At 43.8% G+C, this 18,187-nt stretch overlaps 2 protein-coding genes across 7 annotated transcripts in view; both read left to right on the forward strand.

Annotated features, from left to right (window-relative positions):
• Window positions 1–686: 686 nt before the first annotated feature.
• TMEM263 (transmembrane protein 263) lies at window positions 687–17,373 on the forward strand. 6 transcript variants are annotated; one of them, XM_074871930.1, is made up of 5 exons: window positions 687–790; window positions 4,420–4,481; window positions 5,512–5,626; window positions 9,354–9,423; window positions 14,687–17,373. In XM_074871930.1, exons 4-5 carry the CDS (start codon window positions 9,360–9,362, stop codon window positions 14,971–14,973), a joined length of 351 nt encoding a protein of 116 aa, XP_074728031.1. In that variant the 5' UTR covers window positions 687–790; window positions 4,420–4,481; window positions 5,512–5,626; window positions 9,354–9,359; the 3' UTR covers window positions 14,974–17,373. The 6 variants fall into 6 exon arrangements, with proteins under 6 accessions (XP_074728031.1, XP_074728035.1, XP_074728036.1 ...); XM_074871931.1 differs by lacking the exon at window positions 687–790 and adding an exon at window positions 1,184–1,260; XM_074871932.1 differs by lacking the exon at window positions 687–790 and adding an exon at window positions 1,240–1,264.
• CRY1 (cryptochrome circadian regulator 1) overlaps window positions 742–18,187 on the forward strand; it is a 69,937-nt gene continuing 52,491 nt past the window's right edge. Inside the window, exon 1 of the mRNA XM_074871927.1 lies at window positions 742–790. The gene's annotated coding sequence lies outside the window, so the exon portion shown is untranslated. The remainder of the gene's footprint in view (window positions 791–18,187) is intronic.

Here is an 18,187-nt window from a genome sequence, read left to right on the forward strand (position 1 = left end):
AGTAGCTCCACTCGCTCAGGTCGTATCTGGGATGAAGGGCGCGATATAAACCCTGCTTAACGTAAACCCAGATCCTTTGCCTCAGCGTAGTGGCTTCACCCCAGGCCGCTGGCACCGCACCAGGCGGTGCTCCTCGCAGGACGGTGCTGCTCCTCGCCGCGGGGAGCTCCTGCAGCCTCCCCTTCCAGCCGACGGCACCCCGACCTCTCGGCCGAGGCGCTCCCCAGCCCAACTGCGTGCCGCAAGGTGAACTCCTGCACCCCGCAGCACCTCAGCCACGGACCATCCTCCCTTTCCTCCTCTCCTCTGTCTGCCCTACCGCTACCTACCATCTTCCCCCACATCGGGGCCCCGGCCCCGCAGCCACGAAGGCCCCGCTCAGCGCAGGACCCCCACGGCCCCGCGTCTCCGGGCCTGCCCCGCTCCCCGGGGGAGGAAGGGCCCGCGGGCCTGTCGGGGCCACGAGGGTCGGGCCGGGGCCTGCGTAGGCCCTGGGGGGCGCCCGGGCCCCTCCGAGGGCGGCCGGCAGGGACGTGCGGCGCCGGAGGAGGAGGCGGCGTGGGGCGATACCGCGGGGGCCCCCGGCAGCCCCCGGGGCGGGGAGGCGGAGGAGCGGCGGCGCCTGCGCGCCCCCCGGCAGCCGAGGGGGCCGCGCCGCGCCGGGCGCTGGGGCGGGGTCTGCGGGCGCCGACGGGGCGGGCGGCGGCGGGCGCCACGTCGGCAGCGGGGAAAGGCGCAGGAGTAAAGTCTGCGGCGGAGCCGAGCCCAGCCGAGCCGTGTCCGCCGGGCGGTGAGTGCCGGAGGGCTGAGGGGCCGCTCCGCCGTTAGCCGGGGCAGCCCGGCGGGCGGGCGGGCGAGCAGCCGCTCCAGCGCCCTTCCTGCCTCCCCTCTTTTCCTCCCCGCGGAGGAAGGGAAACTTCTGGGGGAGGAGGCGGGAGGGGACCCGGCGGAGCCGCCGGCGGGAGAGGCGGGCCCGGGGAAGCGGGGCCGCCGCCACCACCTGCCCCCAGCGCCTCCCGGCGCGCCGGCGGCCCGGGGCGGGCGCAGCCGCCCGCCTTTGTGCTTCCTGCCGCGGCACCGACCGGGGGGCGTGAGGGAGGGAGGGAGGGCCGGGCCGGCCGTAGCGGCTCCGCCGCGGCCTTGGCTGCCACGTCAGTGCCGCCGCCCTGCGCCGAGGTGCGCGGCGGTGCCCGCAGCCGGCTAGGCGGGGGAGGCGGGCGGGGGTCGCGGCCGGGCCGCCTCCCGCGCTCCGCCGGGGAGGCAGGTAGCGGCGGGGGGAGGACGTGGCGGGGGCTGCGGGGCCTTGGTCTGCCCTCCGTGGGGGGGGGAGTGGTGCGGGGCCTCGACGGGCCGGAGTCGGCGCTTCCTCGGGTGCGGGACCGGCCTCGGGGGCGGCTGCCGCGTCCTGCCGCCGCCGCCCGCTTCCCGGGCCGGGCGCCGCGGTGCCCGCGGCCGTGGCGGAGAGCTGCCGCCTGGGCGGGCGGCTGGGGGAGCCGCGCTCGCCTTGGCCTCGCTCCTGGCTGCTCTTGTTTTCCCCCGTGAACTTCTCCGTGCCAGGAGAGGCTTTGTTTGGGGTTTTCTTTTCTTCTGTTTAAACTTCGCTGTGTTCAGATGTTTCCTGTAGTAACCTGCTCTTTATTTCCTCCATTTATCTCAAGTCCGGCGTGAAAGAGTAGAATCTGAAGAGGGTGGGTTTTTTTTTTGTAAACTGTTCGGGAGCAGCTAAGCTTTTTGCGTTCACCTAGCCTAGGTGTTCGTGTAGTGTAGCCTGAAAATAAACCCAGGTTATTTTAGCTGTGCAGCTGGTTCTGGTCATTGTGCAGAGTTCATGGACAGCCTCAGCGGATGCGATTAAATGCTTTCTTCTGCTCGTTTAACCGGGCTGAAAACGAGAACTCTGAATCAGGATGTCACTGCATGAGGAAGATAAATACCAAGTGCACGTAGCCAGCTTCAGCGTGTCCAGAGCATTGCTTTGGGCAGCATGGCTCTGTATCATTGGTAGGGTACATATAAGATAGCTTAATTTAGTACACAAATACTGGTTTCTGCGCACATCAATTTTAAGACTGCTCAGTAAATACTACCCAGGCTTTTTTTTTTTCCCCCTAAAGCTTTCTATTAAGCTGAATGCTAAACATTCAGTGAAGTTGGTGTTGCCTCCTCAGTATAGAAATGGATTGTGTCACAAAAGCGCAAACTGAAAGGTGGTCCTTGTCCGGCAAGCAAACAGGGTCTAAATATCAGGCAGGAGCCGGCAAAGAGGTGGTGAATGCTAGGGGAAAAAGTTCATTATTTCATCAGCAGTGATGGCAAGAAGTTCAGCAGCTGCTTTCTCGCTCTGGCTGTTAGGCACTGTCAGGTTTTCGTTTTGTAGGTCTCCTGGAAAAGGGGAGCTGAGGTCAGTGTGGAGCTCGGGCATTGGGAAAGCATTAGAAGAAATGGTGAAAGCTCTGCTTTAGAAAGCTGGGCTGGCAGAAGGCAGAGGATGACAGGACTGGTAAAATGGAGCTTCCATGGCCTTTCTGAAGCTGTGCCCTGTACCTTACTGGAATTTACCATTTAGTTTCTACAAACCAGTTTTGGAGGACTAGAAAAGGGGAATTCAGGTTCCCACAGCCTTTGATTTGGTATCTTGCAAATTCTTGCTTCACAGAAAACTTGATTGCCCACATCTAGAGCCCTAGAGCCTCTTCTGGAGCTGATCTGTACTTTAGTTGAGGGTGTTGGAGAAATGCTGGATTCTCATATAGGCAGATACAATGCTGCAATGCCCTGGGCAGAATTAATAAGGGTTGGTTGTGGGTTTTTTTGAAGGAGATATGCCTCCTTTATTGCCTTTAATTGTGGAGTGTGTGTGTTTGCTTTTTTTAATACAGATATGTTGCATTACCCTCCCAGCTGTGTGTTGAACGCTGCATGCTGTGAGCCTGTTGTTTGTATTTCTTATGGCAGACTTGGTATCTTTTGAGGAGGGTTGTAGCCCGTCCTGCTACAGGCTTAAAAAGTAAGCTGTGGTTTAGACATGGAAACTTCTGATGAACTTTTTGTAGTCTTTCCGTGTAAAGTGTGTCTTTTTTCCTCTGAAATGGGCATGTTTGCTTTCAAGCCAGTCTTGCTTTGTATATAAATCTGAATTTTGAAACTTGGCTTTTAAACAGAAGGCCTGTTGAAATGTCAGCTATGCTCTTGGTTTTTAGCTATACACTTTCTGTGTGCCTGGATTTGTTTTTTTACTTTAGTGCTGTTAGTGTTGACTCTTTTCTTGCAGAAGCTCAGTCAACTGTCTCCCTTGCATTAACTAACTGAAAAACACACTTCTGTATCGGCTGTGCTCTGATGGTTATGTCTGAGAGAACTAACAGCACTGAGCACTCTTACTTGTAACACGTTACAAGCCCCAATCCAAGGCATAAAGCAGGGAAACAGATAGTCAGGGGTTGCTTGTGCAGCTTGGAGCAGTATCCTGAAGAGCAGCCATGAGTGGAATTACCTTTTTGGCTTCATGCTTATTTCCTTGTTTAATTTGGAGAGTAGAGCACTGTTACTCTTCCCAAAATGTATTTCTTAAAGTACCATCCCTGAAAAGAATTTTTTTTCATGTACATGAAAGACATCAGGTTCATTCTGAAATCTGCTGCAGCCGCTGAAAGAGGGGAAGGAGAGCCATGCACGTGGCAAGGGTTGTTTTGTTTTCCATCAGCTCTGTAGCCAAGCTTTCTAACTGCATAACTGGTGGGCAGAAGGAAGATAATTTTTTTGTGGTGGACTGAGACGAGGCGATCAGTTTGTTTGCAGTTCCGTCAGGTGAATAGTTCCAGCACTGTCTGCTGCTGCTGCAGCCTTCTGGAGCAGCGTTACGCTGCCAACTGAAATTGGCCCCATCCTTGGGTAGTTTTGTTGCTGCCCGCAAATATCTGAGTAGTGGCATTGAAACAAGCCAGTCTTTACTGGCTGCTGCTTGGGCCAGGTTTGCTGTGCTGGAACAGTAGGGCTTTTTGTTTGTAAAGTCAGAAAGACATCAAGAGCATCATCTGAAGCTCAGGAAGTTGCACACACGTCTGTAATGGTTAGAGCCCACTTCTCAATGGAAGGCTGAAATTTTACGCAAATTGCTGTCCAAGAACTGCAGGCTTGTTAAGGAGAGGTTGTGTCTTAACATTGGTTACCACGCTTTGTAGTAATCCTCATGACAGCATACGGAGCAAGTAAAATTATCTCCATTGCCCAAGCACACAGAAGGAATCGGTGTTTTGGTGAGATAAATCTCATAAAATTTTGGCGTCTTAAGGCCATGCTGGGTGTGCTTCTCTGCCCCCCTGGGGCTTTGTATTTATAATTCCCGCCGTATACCCGTGGCAGGGATGTGACAGTAGCACTGTTCCGTAAGATGTCATTAACCTTCTATTTTTCTCGTAGGTGTATGCAGAAAACTTTTGTGGAAACAAATGACTAGAAATCTTCACTAAGGAATATATTTGGTGAGAGAGTTTTATTCTAATCAGCTTTGATGTGAATTAATGTGCGGCTCTACCGTTACCTCCAGAGCTTCCTAGCACTTTCATTGAGGGTCCTATAACAGTGTTAATGTTATAGATAGCTCTTGAATTAAAAATTCTCATCTAAACAATTTCTTTCCTTACAGCTGTGTAAAACTTTGAAGTTTCCTATATATTTCATATTCTGACAATATGAAAGTGTGTTTTCTTCTTTAAATCAAATTGAGTGACTTTTTTTAAAGTGTAAAGGTTGATACATATTTTAATGTGCTATTAAAAAATAGGAGAAGTTATCCATTATCTCTTGAATGACTAAGCACCCTTATAAGCACACAGGGAAAAAGAACAGAAAGTAGTTTACAGGTGTCCCTTTGTGAAGTATCTTTTAAGATCTGGGTTTGCTTTCGCTTCTCAGCATACGAGAACACAAAGCTTACGTATTCATCTGCACAGATGAAGAAGAAAAGTGGAGAGTGCCACTGATGTGAGATGTATGCTTCATGAATGTCTGTATGAGTTCTGCCAGGACTCATAGGTCCTACCTCATTCCATGTGATCAGTTAATGCAGGTGTTAAATGAAGCTGGAGACTTCTCCCCGGTGACACAAGACACTCTGAATTTGGCATCACAGGATGAAAATGCCAAAGATCTACTTGCTTGCTTTCTCCCTTCTTTTTTTTTGGCCAATCTTAGCATACTTTGAAGAAGATTCTGAAAAACGTATCAGAAAAGTTCCAAAGTTCAGGCTTCTGATAAAGCTTTGCCTTGCTGTATGCGCTTGCAATATCAGTAATAATTGTGACTAATGATTAAGGGCATAGAGGACTTTGAATCTGTAGCTTCCATCTTAAGTTTCCAAAGTTCCTTAATCAATACCATGTCTGAGTGACCTAATTCTCCACACAAATCCTTGCACTTCCAGATCAGTGCCTGAAGTGTTAGCTGAGTTGTAATCTCTTACTGGGTCTCACGAATTTTGCTTTCTTCTTCTTTCTGGGGACACACCTTCAGCGGGGAGGGTGGAGAGGAACCTCCCTTAGGATACACTACAGTCTGGTGACCAGGCAACTCCTGCGACGTGGGACATACGAGCTTGGACCTTACTAGACAAAGGAGGCATTGAACTGTGAGTGCTTTCACCTTGATGGTATTACGTAAAAGATAGCGGGTGGTTTCTGCTTTTCTAACTACAGTTTTTGAAGAAAAAAATTATATTCCTGCCCTCTTTTTTCTGAAGACTGGATGAAGTTATCTGCCACCAAGCAGTTATTCCAGGCCTTTGACCTCCAGTCAATAGAAATACCTTAAATCTCTGGAGGGGAGCCAGGTTTAAGACATGCTCCTGTGCCTAGTATTTCCTGCTCAGCAGTTGTAATATACCCTTTTTAGCACATAGGATTTTGGATCACTTTTCAGAGGCTCTTAAGTCTCCTGATGTGTTAAATTGGCTACAAGGATGCATGATGTAGGCTGTAACCTAGATACCTTTAAAATTTTCTGCTTAAGTCCTTTGTTGGATCTTGGTCTTGATTCTGTGATTCACTGGAGAGCTTCTACAGAAAAATAAAAGGACTTGAATTGCACTTTGTGAGCTCTTGTGTACCAAGTTCTGTTTCGGGTCAAGTTCTGAGCCTTTTCTGACAGTGATCTGATTTCTGTTTTCACTTGCACTGATGTAGTAGAATAGTGAGTAAAACCTAGCACAAGCTGGTTAGGCACATCTCTTGCAGCATCCCTGGAGTGCTTCCAGGTACCTGTAGAACCACAGATGATACAGTAGTTTTCAACTTCCTGACCTGCGGACCCCTGAAGGCTCCCCTCTGTGTAGAACAAATTCAGTCCCACAACAGTGGCTTAATTCCCTTAGCTGCTCTTCTCAGTCCTGTGTAGTACGCCCTTGGCTTCTGGGATCAGGAGGTTACCAGTGCCTGAGCTGTGGAAGGTAAGACCACTGTGGTCCATGCAGTTGTAAGAGAGCGGAGTATTTCTGAGGTTTAGAAGGAGTTGCCAGTGCGTTAAATCATTGCGTGTAAGTGATATATTGCGTCATATTGTTGTCTAACTTTTTAAAAGTAGCTGGGGGTCAAGATTTATGTAACCTTGAGGTTCTAGGGAAGGTAGTAGGGGGAGGGAATACCTAATCTTACCACTTTTTTTTTTATGTAGTGCTGTGATTTTCATATGCTTTTTTTTTTTTAATACTTTAAACTAGAAACTCTGCTGTGAAACTCCCCTGCCAATACATTGCTTTGCTCATTTAGTCTTGCAGGAACTGCAAGCAAATCTGACAGTGGCCTAAACTAGATTATGGAGAGTTATGAAAGCATCTTTTACTTGTGCTGTTTGTCAGTCTGGCTCTTTCCATTGGACAGGTCTCGTCTTAAATACTTACATGATGCCTAGCACAATAGATCCTCCGTACTTCATCAGGGCTGTGTCTGCTGACAGTGCTGCTGTGTCCAATACCTTCTTAATAGCAGAAAATACTAAAACTTCTGTGGAGCCTTGTGACACTTTCTTAGTGTTCTGCTATGTTCAAAAATGGTAACGTGCTCCAGCTCCCCTCTGAACTTGTTGATAATCCCTGACATTATTTTGTCTTTCCTCATAAGATAAATAACTTTTCTGAGCCTCTTATGAGGAATTGTTGACAGAAACTTTTTTGGAAGCTCAAGCAGTTTCATCTGGGTTTCTTTTGGGACTTACGTGCCAGTTAGATACAAATATATTAGTGGAGGTAGTTCTTTATGAAAATTAATTTATCTCTGGCTTAACTCATTTGTCTCCCTTGAGTCTGCTTTAAAACTGTTTTGGTCACTTTTTTATTCCTTTGTTTCAAGTAAGACTTGCTAGGTTGGGGCTTTTATTTTACTTTTTTTAGTACCTTCCCTAATGCAGCAAATAAACTTCTTCAAAATTCTTGATGGAGTAATCATCTTAAACAAAATGGCCACATGGTAAGTAGAAGTATAGTTGCTTCATCTGTGTACAGATGTTTTGATCAAATAATGTCAGTCCTGTCAGTTTCTTACAGCATCTGCCTTTTCTTTCTTACAGTGCTTGATATTTTTGTTTCAAGTTGAAAAAAAAGCAACAACCTACATGTAACTTCACATAGTGAGGATGAAATCCTTGTGTGTGTTCCAGCTTGTGTTAGATGAATGTAAAGAAGTTGTGTAGTACCCGAATCCAGTCCTTTCTCAGAACCTGATGGCCCTTAGTTGCTCCCTGTGATTGGTTGGGCTCTTTTTTCTTTCTTTTTTTTCCCCTTGACTTACTAACCTGTGATTAAATAAAATAACAAGGAATTCTATAATTGATACTTTCTCAAATTAGCCCTTTTAGCCCTCATGCATTGGACTACATCCATCTTGATATGTTGCTATTCTATTCACTTTCCTGTTTCTTAGCTTTCACATCTGCTTTTCTGGCTTTTGAGAGGTATTTGTTCAGCACTGCCATCAAATCAGCCATCCTTGTAGTAGGTTTTATTCCTTGCTTTCCTGTTCAGCTTCTTGTGTAAAGGCACCTGTTTTCTGAGTCGTGAGCTGATACCCTTAGTGCTGATTGCAAGGACTCTTTAATATTCAATTTAGATTTGCTTCGCATCCAAAGATCTATCATTTAGTGTGTGGGTGCTGGTTTTTACTGTGATATTTTGACTTCATAATTATACTGTGAGGGTTTGAGCTGTTGTTTTCCAGGTGAGTCTTCCCACCCTTAAGTTCTGCTTCTGCCTCCTCATCCCTTCTTCAGATGCCAGCCACTGCTTTGTCACCCGGAGGAGGTATGGAGAGATCTGGGCCTGGCAAGACAGGCTGGAATTATTTTTGTGGTGGTCGGTGACTCCTGGAAGAAATTAAATGGTTTAAAGGCTTGTGTATATGTGTAGGGAGAAAGGAACTAAGAAGTCACTGGCAGGAAGATAGAAGGATGCTGAGTAGTATAATGGAACGTGGTTTTCTTTCTCCTTTTCCTGACCTCAGTGGCTGCTGAGGAGGGACAGCAGGATTGGCAGGAGGGCTCAGAGAAGGAGGCAGGACTTAGCACCAAGGCACCTTTGGTCAGGGAGGAAAGCGTGAGGGAAGCCTGGGCTAGACACTGATTTCTTCCCCTCCAAAGGGAAAATGCAGTAAGCAGCGCTGCTCATTTGAGCTTTCTCCTGTGCTTCCCCTCACCATCAGGGACTACTGCTCTAGGAAACAACTTCTGGTGTAAAGAAACCTTCTTTCTGAAATGTTTTAATTGGAAAGCTTGTGCAGAGTTAAAACAGTCTCGTTCTGTTGCTATCACCACACCGTGTATGCAGTACTGTTACAAGATAAATGGAGCGTTTTCATTGCATTTCTTCCATCTTGTTTTCATGGCATTTATTCAAATTCTGCTGCAAGGACTTGTTTCTTTAAAGTACCACTTTCCAGGTACTAACAGATCTTACAGGCATGCTGCTGTTGTTTTTTTAGTGCCAACCACCTCTGTGATCACTGGGCTTTGCTTTTTTTAGTACATAAACAGAAATTGTTGTATGACAGTGGCCGTTTTGTTTTTCATACTGGTTTTCTTCCCAATTGCTTTTTAAGTTTGAGATACACTTAATGTGGGGTGGCAGCTCTCACCAAGCCTGCTGACCTGGTGGAGGCTCCTTTTTCAAGTACTAAGTCTGGTTGAACAATACAAAAGCACAGTCTGATAATGAAATAGCAGTAGTTTGGCAGGAGCTGTTAGTGTATCTAATAATGAAAAAGAACTTCCTTTTCTATGGAACTTGCAGCTACATGAATTTTGGATTCGTGGATTATTACATTTATGCTTTGCCAGACAAAATGTACAGCATATGTGACTTTCTTTTTTAGGCAATAATGAATCAAACGGATAAAAATCAACAGGAAGTCCCATCATACCTTCATGATGAACCACCAGAAGGTATGTATTAGTTTTCATAATATCAAGTAAATTCACAGAAGTTCAGATATCTCTTAAAAAATTGGATCTGCAAGCTGAACACTTGAACTTTCATTTAAGTAACAGTGAGCCAGCCAACCCTGGGATGGGATGGGATGGGCCTGGATTATTGTTCACTTTTGCATTTTCCTAATTACAGTAAGGCCACTGAATATAACTTGGTGAACAACTGTACTGATAAATTACGGAGAAGTTGGGGAGATACTGAAGGACATAATTTGCAGATTAGTTTCCAGAGATGCGAATTGGTCCAACAGGTATTTAATTCTGCTGTTCATTATGTGAGATGGAAAGAGCCCAGCTTCACTTTTGGAGACCTTGCTGAGTTCATAGTGCTTGTGACTTTTAAACAGGATATGTTTAAAGATATATGGAAGTTTATTCTTTTGGAGACCCTTTTCCATCATGATTAACTGTGATTTGAAATGTTGACTTAATCTCATGGTTTTGTAAAAACAAATGCACGCTTGACTTTATTAATGCAGTGGCATCTTGGTCTCCTGAACCAAATGAATCTTAAATTGGTTATTAGATCTGTAGAGGAAATGGTGTTGCAAATGAGCAGAGTTCCCTTCCAGGCTGTGGGACAGTGGGACTGTGAAGAATCCTGCTCGTATAATGTGGCTGAAGCATGCTAGATCAAAAGCCATTCTTGGCACATAGGTTGTCTGTGTTCTGTCTTCTCTTGCTTTAAGACCAAATGTGTTGGATGTAGAGGTCAGTGAGTCACGATTCCTCTCGGTTCATTGCTCTTCAATTTATTATTATTAATTTATTATTAAGGGTTGTTTAGATGAGATGTTGGGGGATCTGGTGTAGGGGAGAACTTTGTAGAGTAGGGCTGATGGTTGGACTCGATGATCCCAGGGGTCTTTTCCAACCTGAATGATTCTATGATTCTGTTATTATGACCCTTTAAAGCTCTGTTTGTTGGTTGGTTTGGAGTTTTTTTTCCTCAGCTTTTGTATGTTGTATAACTGAACAATTTACTTCACTTGAACAACAGTATTATCCACTAACTGTAGCAGAAGGGATTGAAGTGGAATAGCTCACTGTATTCTTAACAACTATTGGGCAGTAAACCTAAGTACAAGAGGATGATAGAAAAGGGAGAAATAGATTTTTGTGGCACAGTGGTTCTTAAGCTCTGCTATACTTGAACTTGTTACAGTGTCATGGTGTGAGGACAGAAATTTTTCTTTGTAAGCTCTTACAGGGTTGTCAAGATCCCAGAAGCATTTCTGAAAGCAAATGTCAGGTTGGAAACTATGCCCTAATGTGTGTTATCTTCAAATCTAATTTTTAAGGGTGTTTTGGGGGAAGCTTTGTTTTTTTCCTTAAAGATTGAATTGTATTTTAACATGTTAAACTTCACATAGAAAGTGAACAGTGGTTTGACTGGTAAATACAACTGATTCTTTCTTGAGGAAGGCAGTGAAACAAGTGGGCGTTTTTTATCTTCCTAGAATATTCAGCAGGTTGTCCAGAATCAAAGCATAACAGCAGAGTCTGATCATCACTAGGTATTGCAAGGTTTTATTTAAAATTTGTGAACAATTAAGACTGATTTTCTTCTGCACAGTATCTTCTTTCAGTATAACAATGACCAGTTTAAATATGAAGTCTAAATGGAGCAAGTTGGTGTGGTTAAGAGGGAATAGAATGAAACACAGCTCATCTTAATGGAAACTCCATCCTTGAAGAGGCTTTTTTCTTTTGATCCTGCTTCACATGCACTCTTCAAGCCTTATCAGTTTAGTTAAAATGTTGGCATGCCCTTGAACATCCCTGTTTTAAATGTCATATGAGGCCTTCGTATGCAATATGCTTACACCATCATAAAGATGGCCAAATGTGGATGGAAGGCTACCAGTTCAATGCTGGCAAGATCAGCTCTCTGAACAGGCTGCCAAAAAAAATCCTTAGAGGAAAGGCTCAGTTCCAAAACCAATTTGCAGTTTTCCGTAAAGATATAAATAGTTTCAGTTTGTCCAAATCACACTCGACAAGCTTGGTGCCCAAAGGTTTTAAAGAAATACATATGTAGAAGCAGCTTTTGTGCTTATGCTTTCTATGAGTAGTGCTATTCTAATGCTTTATTTTCTGCTTTGCAAGTGGCACCAGCCTTTGCCACCTACGTTCATTCAAACTCTTGTTCGCTGTTGGACTCTTCAGCAGGAAGCTGGCTGCAAGGTGGCATGGTAGAGCCAACCCCTGAACAGAGAACTTGTGTCATTTTCTCCCTAGATTTAGGAATGATCTGTTTTACCTTTTTTCTCATACTGGTTAGAAACAAGACCAGGCATGCATATCCTAGAATAGAAATCAGCTGGCAATAAAAACTCATTGCAGCTGCGAGCATTTACTATATCTCATGGGCAGTGCAAACAGGAATGAAATGAGAATGTGTCAGCCATCACCAGAAGTTATTAATACACCGAGTTGCAGTCAGTATTTATGCTCGTGAAACAGAGTAGATGATGTCAAAGGATTGGCTACCTGAAGTAATGTGAGGGAAAAAAACATGTCAAGATTACTTTTGTTTGTTCTCTGTTGTTATTTTTTTAACTTAGCTGTGATGGGTCCTTTCTTGCTAATGTCAGATCTGATTCACTGAAATCAGCTCTTAGAATTCAATGGGATAAAACTTTACTCCCATTCACCCTGATGATAGTGATCCAGTTAGGTGGAAGTGAAACACAGTCTGACCAAATTTTTTACAAGGTGTGTAAGTCTGGTGACAAGAATCCTCTCATGAGTAATACCTAGATAGTGGATTTTATACCAGGCTGTATATACTCCTCTTTTAAGAGTGATTGTTTAAAGGCTTTCTGTAAGTAAATAGAAATTCTGATTTCTGTTTATGTCAGCAATGCATTTTTGCTGGAGATGTGGACATCTCCAGAGCTGAAAGCTGCTGGCCTAGAATGAACCAGCAAGGGTTTAAGTAAAAAGCTGTCCATTCTGTTTCTAGTTTCCATGACCCTTTCCGTTATCTGTATCAATTTCTTAAATGAGAGATAGTGTAAGCTGGAAGCATTTTTAGTATTTTTTTGCTCCCTTGAGCTGCACTGTTCCTCTGTATACTTTTTTCTTTTTGACAAACTTGTAAGAAATTCTCTCATTTAGGTGGCATCTTTTGTTTGAATTACTTCAGGCACACACATAGGAACTCCCAACTTGCACTTTTTTAATGAATTCTGAGTCTTGGGACAGTCCTGGCATTATTACTGACTTGTTGGAGGTTCATGAAGTTGTTCACCCTAGTTTTCATCTTGTAGATGATGAGTGCTGGGAGGTGGCTCTTGGAAACTGTCCTCTGAATGCGAGTTGTCAGCAGTCAGGGCACTGGAGAGAGAGACCTGTTCTGCTGGTCCTGCTAAGGCATGTCGCAGTGCAGAGTGAATGCACTGGCAGGGGCTGGATAGAGGTGTCTGGTGGATCTAGATCTGATTTTTCTTTTCCCCTGCCTCTCCAGACTCCTTGTCCTCTTCCAAGCATGTTCTTTCTGCTGCTGACTCCATCACCTTTTTATTTCATGTTTGTTTCCTCCCTAGCTCTGCCCACTGTGGTTCTACTTGCTCTTTTCTTGGTTCCTTCTGTTGTTTTTCCCCTAAGAAAGGGGAATCCCATATGACATCTACAGGTAGCTAGAAAATACAAAAAGCTGTAGAACTCTTACTATATTTGTGTTAATTGGCTGGCTCTTGCCATGGGTGTCTCTGACACTTTAAGAAGTGTTTGGGGTTGGTGAGGAATTGACAAGACAGGAGCTGAAAAACACTTTCCTGTACAATGAGGACCAGAGATTTCTCAAGGGTCCCATTGAAAATACCTTGCAGATAAACATGTGTCGGGGCTACTGGTTTATAGGTGCAGTAAGTGATACTTTCTTGTGTGCTTAAATACAATATTAGCATACTGTTTCATCTTCCTGTTTCCTCTTTGAACATGAGATGATGTTTATGCAGTAGTAGGGCATGGCGTTGCAGTCTTAATTCTGTTTAGAGGCAAGGTGCGTGTGTATCTCTAGGATTTTGAAGCCCACATTTAGAAATACGAAGTAATTACTATTAGAAGGCGAAGTGGCTAATTCTGGGAGTCAATTACTTTATTACTTTCTGGCTATGTAATTGTACCATAAACATGGAATAGGAATTGACTTGTGCAGCATATAACAAGAAATTGTGCAAAATGCAGGTTAAACATAACATAAAAGAGAAAAAAAACCCATATATATGTGGTCAATAACATGCAGATACCCTATGGTTTGAGATTTGATTTTGTGCATGATATTGGGACTTCTGTTGGGAGCCTGTAACTCTTGCTGTAGTTAATGTCTGTAGGGACCACTTTCGGTATTTAATGAGCTTATTTGGCCATTGGACTTCCTCTCCTCCCCCCCCTTCCCCCTCTGTATCCAAGGCCTTACAGAAAAGGCCTTTTTGGAAGAAAATTAAGTTTGTGTACATGATGAAGAAAGGAGCTGGTACAGTGAAGAGTTAACATCAGTTTTGTCCTTCTCGCAGTTCTTTTGACTCCTCTGCTCTCTTGTTTGTAACCTTCTTTCCCTCTTCCCTGACACCTGCACACAACCCTTGTAAACACATCTTCGAAACAGTGATTACTTAAGGAAAGAAGCAACTTTGTCTCAAGGTGAGCTCTTTTCAAAGAACAGCTCTTTTTTTAGTAAACCTTTTGGCTCTGCTTCTCCAGGAAACTTTTTCCAGTCCTTCCTTAGAGATTTGAACAGCAAGGTAGTGCTGCTGCTTTTGGGAGTGTCCCCCACTCTGTGGGCTAACTCTTAATATTAGGAATGGGGGAATAGGAGGGTGTGCCCCCCCCCCCCCCCCCCAGTAAAGTCCAGAAATGAGGCTAATTTGGCCATGAGACTGTCCAAAGTCTGGGAAGGTAGTGGTGCATACAGAGGACAGAAGTTTATCACATAAGACCATCTGGGAGCTGTATGCCTGATATTTGTATGCTCAGTATTGATTGGTGTGTTCTAAAACAGCATTGAGGTATGTCTTGCTGCAACAAAGTGTGTTTTCTTATTTGGAACTATGGTGGTGTATGAGCATCCAAGAAAAGTAGCCTGCAAGGTAGGTATATGCTGTGTGCAGTGGCTGTTAGGCTAGAAAAGTAAATACTTAGGAACACTTTTCTTTTGAAAATGCTTTAATCGTAGCACTGTGATTGATTTGCTTGTTGTTTCCTCCCTTAGGTTCATTAAAAGACCACCCGCAGCAGCAGCCTGGCATGCTTTCTCGTGTGACTGGTGGCCTCTTCAGTGTCACAAAGGGAGCTGTTGGTGCCACGATTGGGGGTGTTGCTTGGATTGGAGGGAAGAGCTTGGAAATTACGAAAACAGCGGTCACATCTGTGCCTTCAGTGGGAGTGGGGCTAGTCAAAGGAAGTGTTTCTGCTGTAGCTGGAGGTGTTACAGCTGTAGGATCTGCTGTTGCAAGTAAAGTGCCTTTAACAGGAAAGAAAAAGGATAAGTCTGACTAAAACCAAAACTGAGACATACTCGATTCTCCAGAATATTACATCAGTGGCATTAAAATCTGCTAAGATTTGGACCATGAGAAGCCATGTGTCTTAGACACTTTATCTTCTAAAGAGCTGTGCAAGTAACTCGATTTCATCTGAAAAGGAGAGAAGAAGCCTGGCTAGCACAGCGTATGAAGATTATTAGAGCCTAGATTGAAGCTTTGTATCTGGTGAAATGTTACACTTGATAACTATAGAAGTGAGTACGAGTATCTGAAGGGATAATATGTATTTGAATATTCATTTACTGTAAGTCTTTTGCAGTTTTGGACTAAAATGTGAACATAGAAACTTGGTAGTCTCTGCCATACCATCAGTTTGATGAGATGCCATTTACTGTTCTCAGTGGTTTCCAGATCCTTCTGCCTAAGGATCCTTCAGCTGTGTAACAGCATTGTTGGATGTACCCGAATAGTTTCGGTCATGAAACTGTATCTGCAGGCAGGCGGTAAACTGTCAGTGACTGCATTCTGCCAGTGCGGACTGGAGCAAATAGAACCGGAGGTGCGCAGAAATTGGAAATGAGAGCAGGAGATAGAAGTGAGAAAGTTTGATAGCATGGTAGAAGGGATCATAAAGAGTAAACTAACTTAATGCCTTATTAGAAAAAAATATCTTTTTACTGGGTGAAGCTGTGTAAAGAATTGTTCTGTCATTTCAGTGCAGTTCACAGAATGAGCTTTAGACTCTCTTTAAGAATCCCGATATCTGAAACCTTGTAAATTTTTACTGAAAATGAGATTGCTCCATCTCAGGTGTATTTAATGATATGCATCTATCTCCTGCAAGTGAAAACTTGCTTCTAATAAACTTCTTCTAGACATTAGAAAAAATGATGGCTTAGTGGAAACTGGGCTGATGTTTGTGGTCATCTAGCACGACTGTCTGACTTGAAAGAAATTCCTTTGTGTAGTTGGAAACCACTGAAGAACTAGCAAAGCTGTTGTCTCAACTCCATCATGCGCCAGGTTAGCTTCTTGCTCTGTTTCAGCAAATGCAAGGAATTTTTCACTACATCTTCCTCTCATACTTTGCATTTTGATTTTTGAGTAAAATGCAATACTTTTATTTAAAACGAACCAAAAAATTTAGATGAGGCCTTAAAAAAAGAGAGAAAGAAACATCTTCCAAGTAAATTGTATACTGACAGATTCCAAACATTGACACACCTCAAATGGGAACATCTGTAGGTCCTCTGCAGTGTGTGAGGCAAAATGCACTTGAAATGACACAGCTTGAGGTTGCCTTAAAATAGAAACCGTTAGTGATATTTTTTTTTTTTTTTTAGTGTACTGCCTTTGCAAATAAGTAATCGCTTTGGAAGCCCATAGAAGAAGGCCATGAATGTTGTGTATACAGTATTTTCTAAAAACTTTTGTTCCCACCAGAGAACTTCTAAGCATGTAAGCTTACTTTTTCAGCAGCTATGGTTGTACACAAAGGATATGTAGGGAGATTTTAGAAATTAAAAAAAAATCAGAACATATCACTTGTCTAAAACTTAGTCCTACATTCATGGGTGTTGAAAGTACACTATGTGTAAATTATGGTAGTCACCTAGTCTCTCTGAGCCATTGGTACTTCAACTGCACTCTGGAACAACTTTATTTGATATCAGTAATTGTATATGTTGGTAGTATGGTATTCATAAGCGTGGGGATTTGGGGCAGCGGGGAGAGCAAAAACCCAACAATTGGCATTTTCTGCTCCTTTTGTTAGATGTACCAGCTGCTTAGCTCCAATGCTGCAAGGGTGTGGTGAGGTAAGTTTACACAACAAATGGAAGACTTTAACTGTTTTTATAGTCAAAAGCTAATTGCATAGAATATAGTGTAGTTTAAGGATACTGGTTAGCTCTAGAAATGAGCTAGCTTGGATACCGGAGGCAGTCTAGCTGCAGCAAATGATTTACTGTGGTCTGTTCCCCTGCAGTTTCCAATGCAGACATATACCCAGAGTGCTACCAGAGTCACCCGTTTGGAACATAGTGGTATTTGTGACGCTCAACCAAACCCTTCCTAATTTTTGAACTGGTCATACCCCTTTTTTTATGACATTCTCTCATTTTTATGCTATGAAACTTGCTGCAAAGCAAGTGTGGTCTGAGATAAACAATGTTAGGTCTGTAAAGAGCTGCCAACACTTCACTACGTTTTGTTCTTAACATATCCTGTAGTTATTACTTCTGAATCGTGTAACTAAAACTTTAACATGGCATATGGTTTTAGTTTTCGAAAAGAGCTTTGTCCTATATCCTGCATATTTTCCATTCCCTTATGAAACTCGCTTCGTCTTAAAAACTTGTTCTGATTCTGTCCTGACACTTGTGAAACATTAAACTGTTGCTTGTTTCAGACATTTGAAAGCTTCCTTACTTAATTTGTGGAGAAAGACATACTTAGGTATAAATCTTCCTACAGTATCATGCCCCAGAGTGTCTTTTATCTGCATCCATGTATCACCAGCCAGCTCTTAGCAAAAACTGTAACGCCACTGTATAGGCTGTGCATAGACACAACACAGAATTCCTTATACCCATTTTTCTTTTTCCTGGGACCTGAGGCTTGGGGATACCCACTTTTAAGATTGTAGTGAGCTGAACGGAATATGGAACTGAAATTTTCAGGGGGAGTGGGGTTGTTCTTATGTCTTGTGGTTGTTTTTGTGGTGGTTTTATTTTACTCTCCTTTTTTCTCAGCCCCCATTTCAAAAGGGGAAATGTTTATGAAGACTACTTGTATGCCTGACTGCTTGCTGTGTAACGAAAGGCTGGTCTACAGGCTTTTATGTGCCAGACTTAAACGGTATAAACTGGTTCACGTTCACTGTGAGTAACAGCAAGAGAAGAGAAAGTGGATTTCAGCAATACAATGTTTTGGTAATTGGGAGCTTCCCTGAGGTTTTATTATAAATGAATCCTGGGAAGAAGAGAGAAACAGGTCCCAGGCGTAAGAGTTATGAATGAAGAATTAAATGAGTTTTGGTGTGCTGGTAGAGAAAAGGAGTCTTTCTGCTTTTGCTTTTGTTTTGAAAGGGGAGGAGGAGAAATTGACACATTCAGAATGGAAAATGAGTTTGTGATAACTGAGGTTGTGACTTAGGTAAGGAAATATGTCACTTTTCTGTCTTGTCCATTGCCACTGCGAATCCTGTAAGTGACGGGAATAAGCAG

Source organism: Strix uralensis, chromosome 5 (genome assembly GCF_047716275.1).
Source record: "Strix uralensis isolate ZFMK-TIS-50842 chromosome 5, bStrUra1, whole genome shotgun sequence".
NCBI lineage: Eukaryota > Metazoa > Chordata > Aves > Strigiformes > Strigidae > Strix > Strix uralensis.

Bases quoted from the DNA above. Each gene is read 5' to 3' on its own strand.
- TMEM263 (XM_074871930.1), top strand. From the start codon at position 9,360: ATGAATCAAACGGATAAAAATCAACAGGAAGTCCCATCATACCTTCAT. The intron at 9,424-14,686 runs GTATGTATTAGT...TTCCTCCCTTAG, and splicing joins TCATGATGAACCACCAGAAG to GTTCATTAAAAGACCACCCG.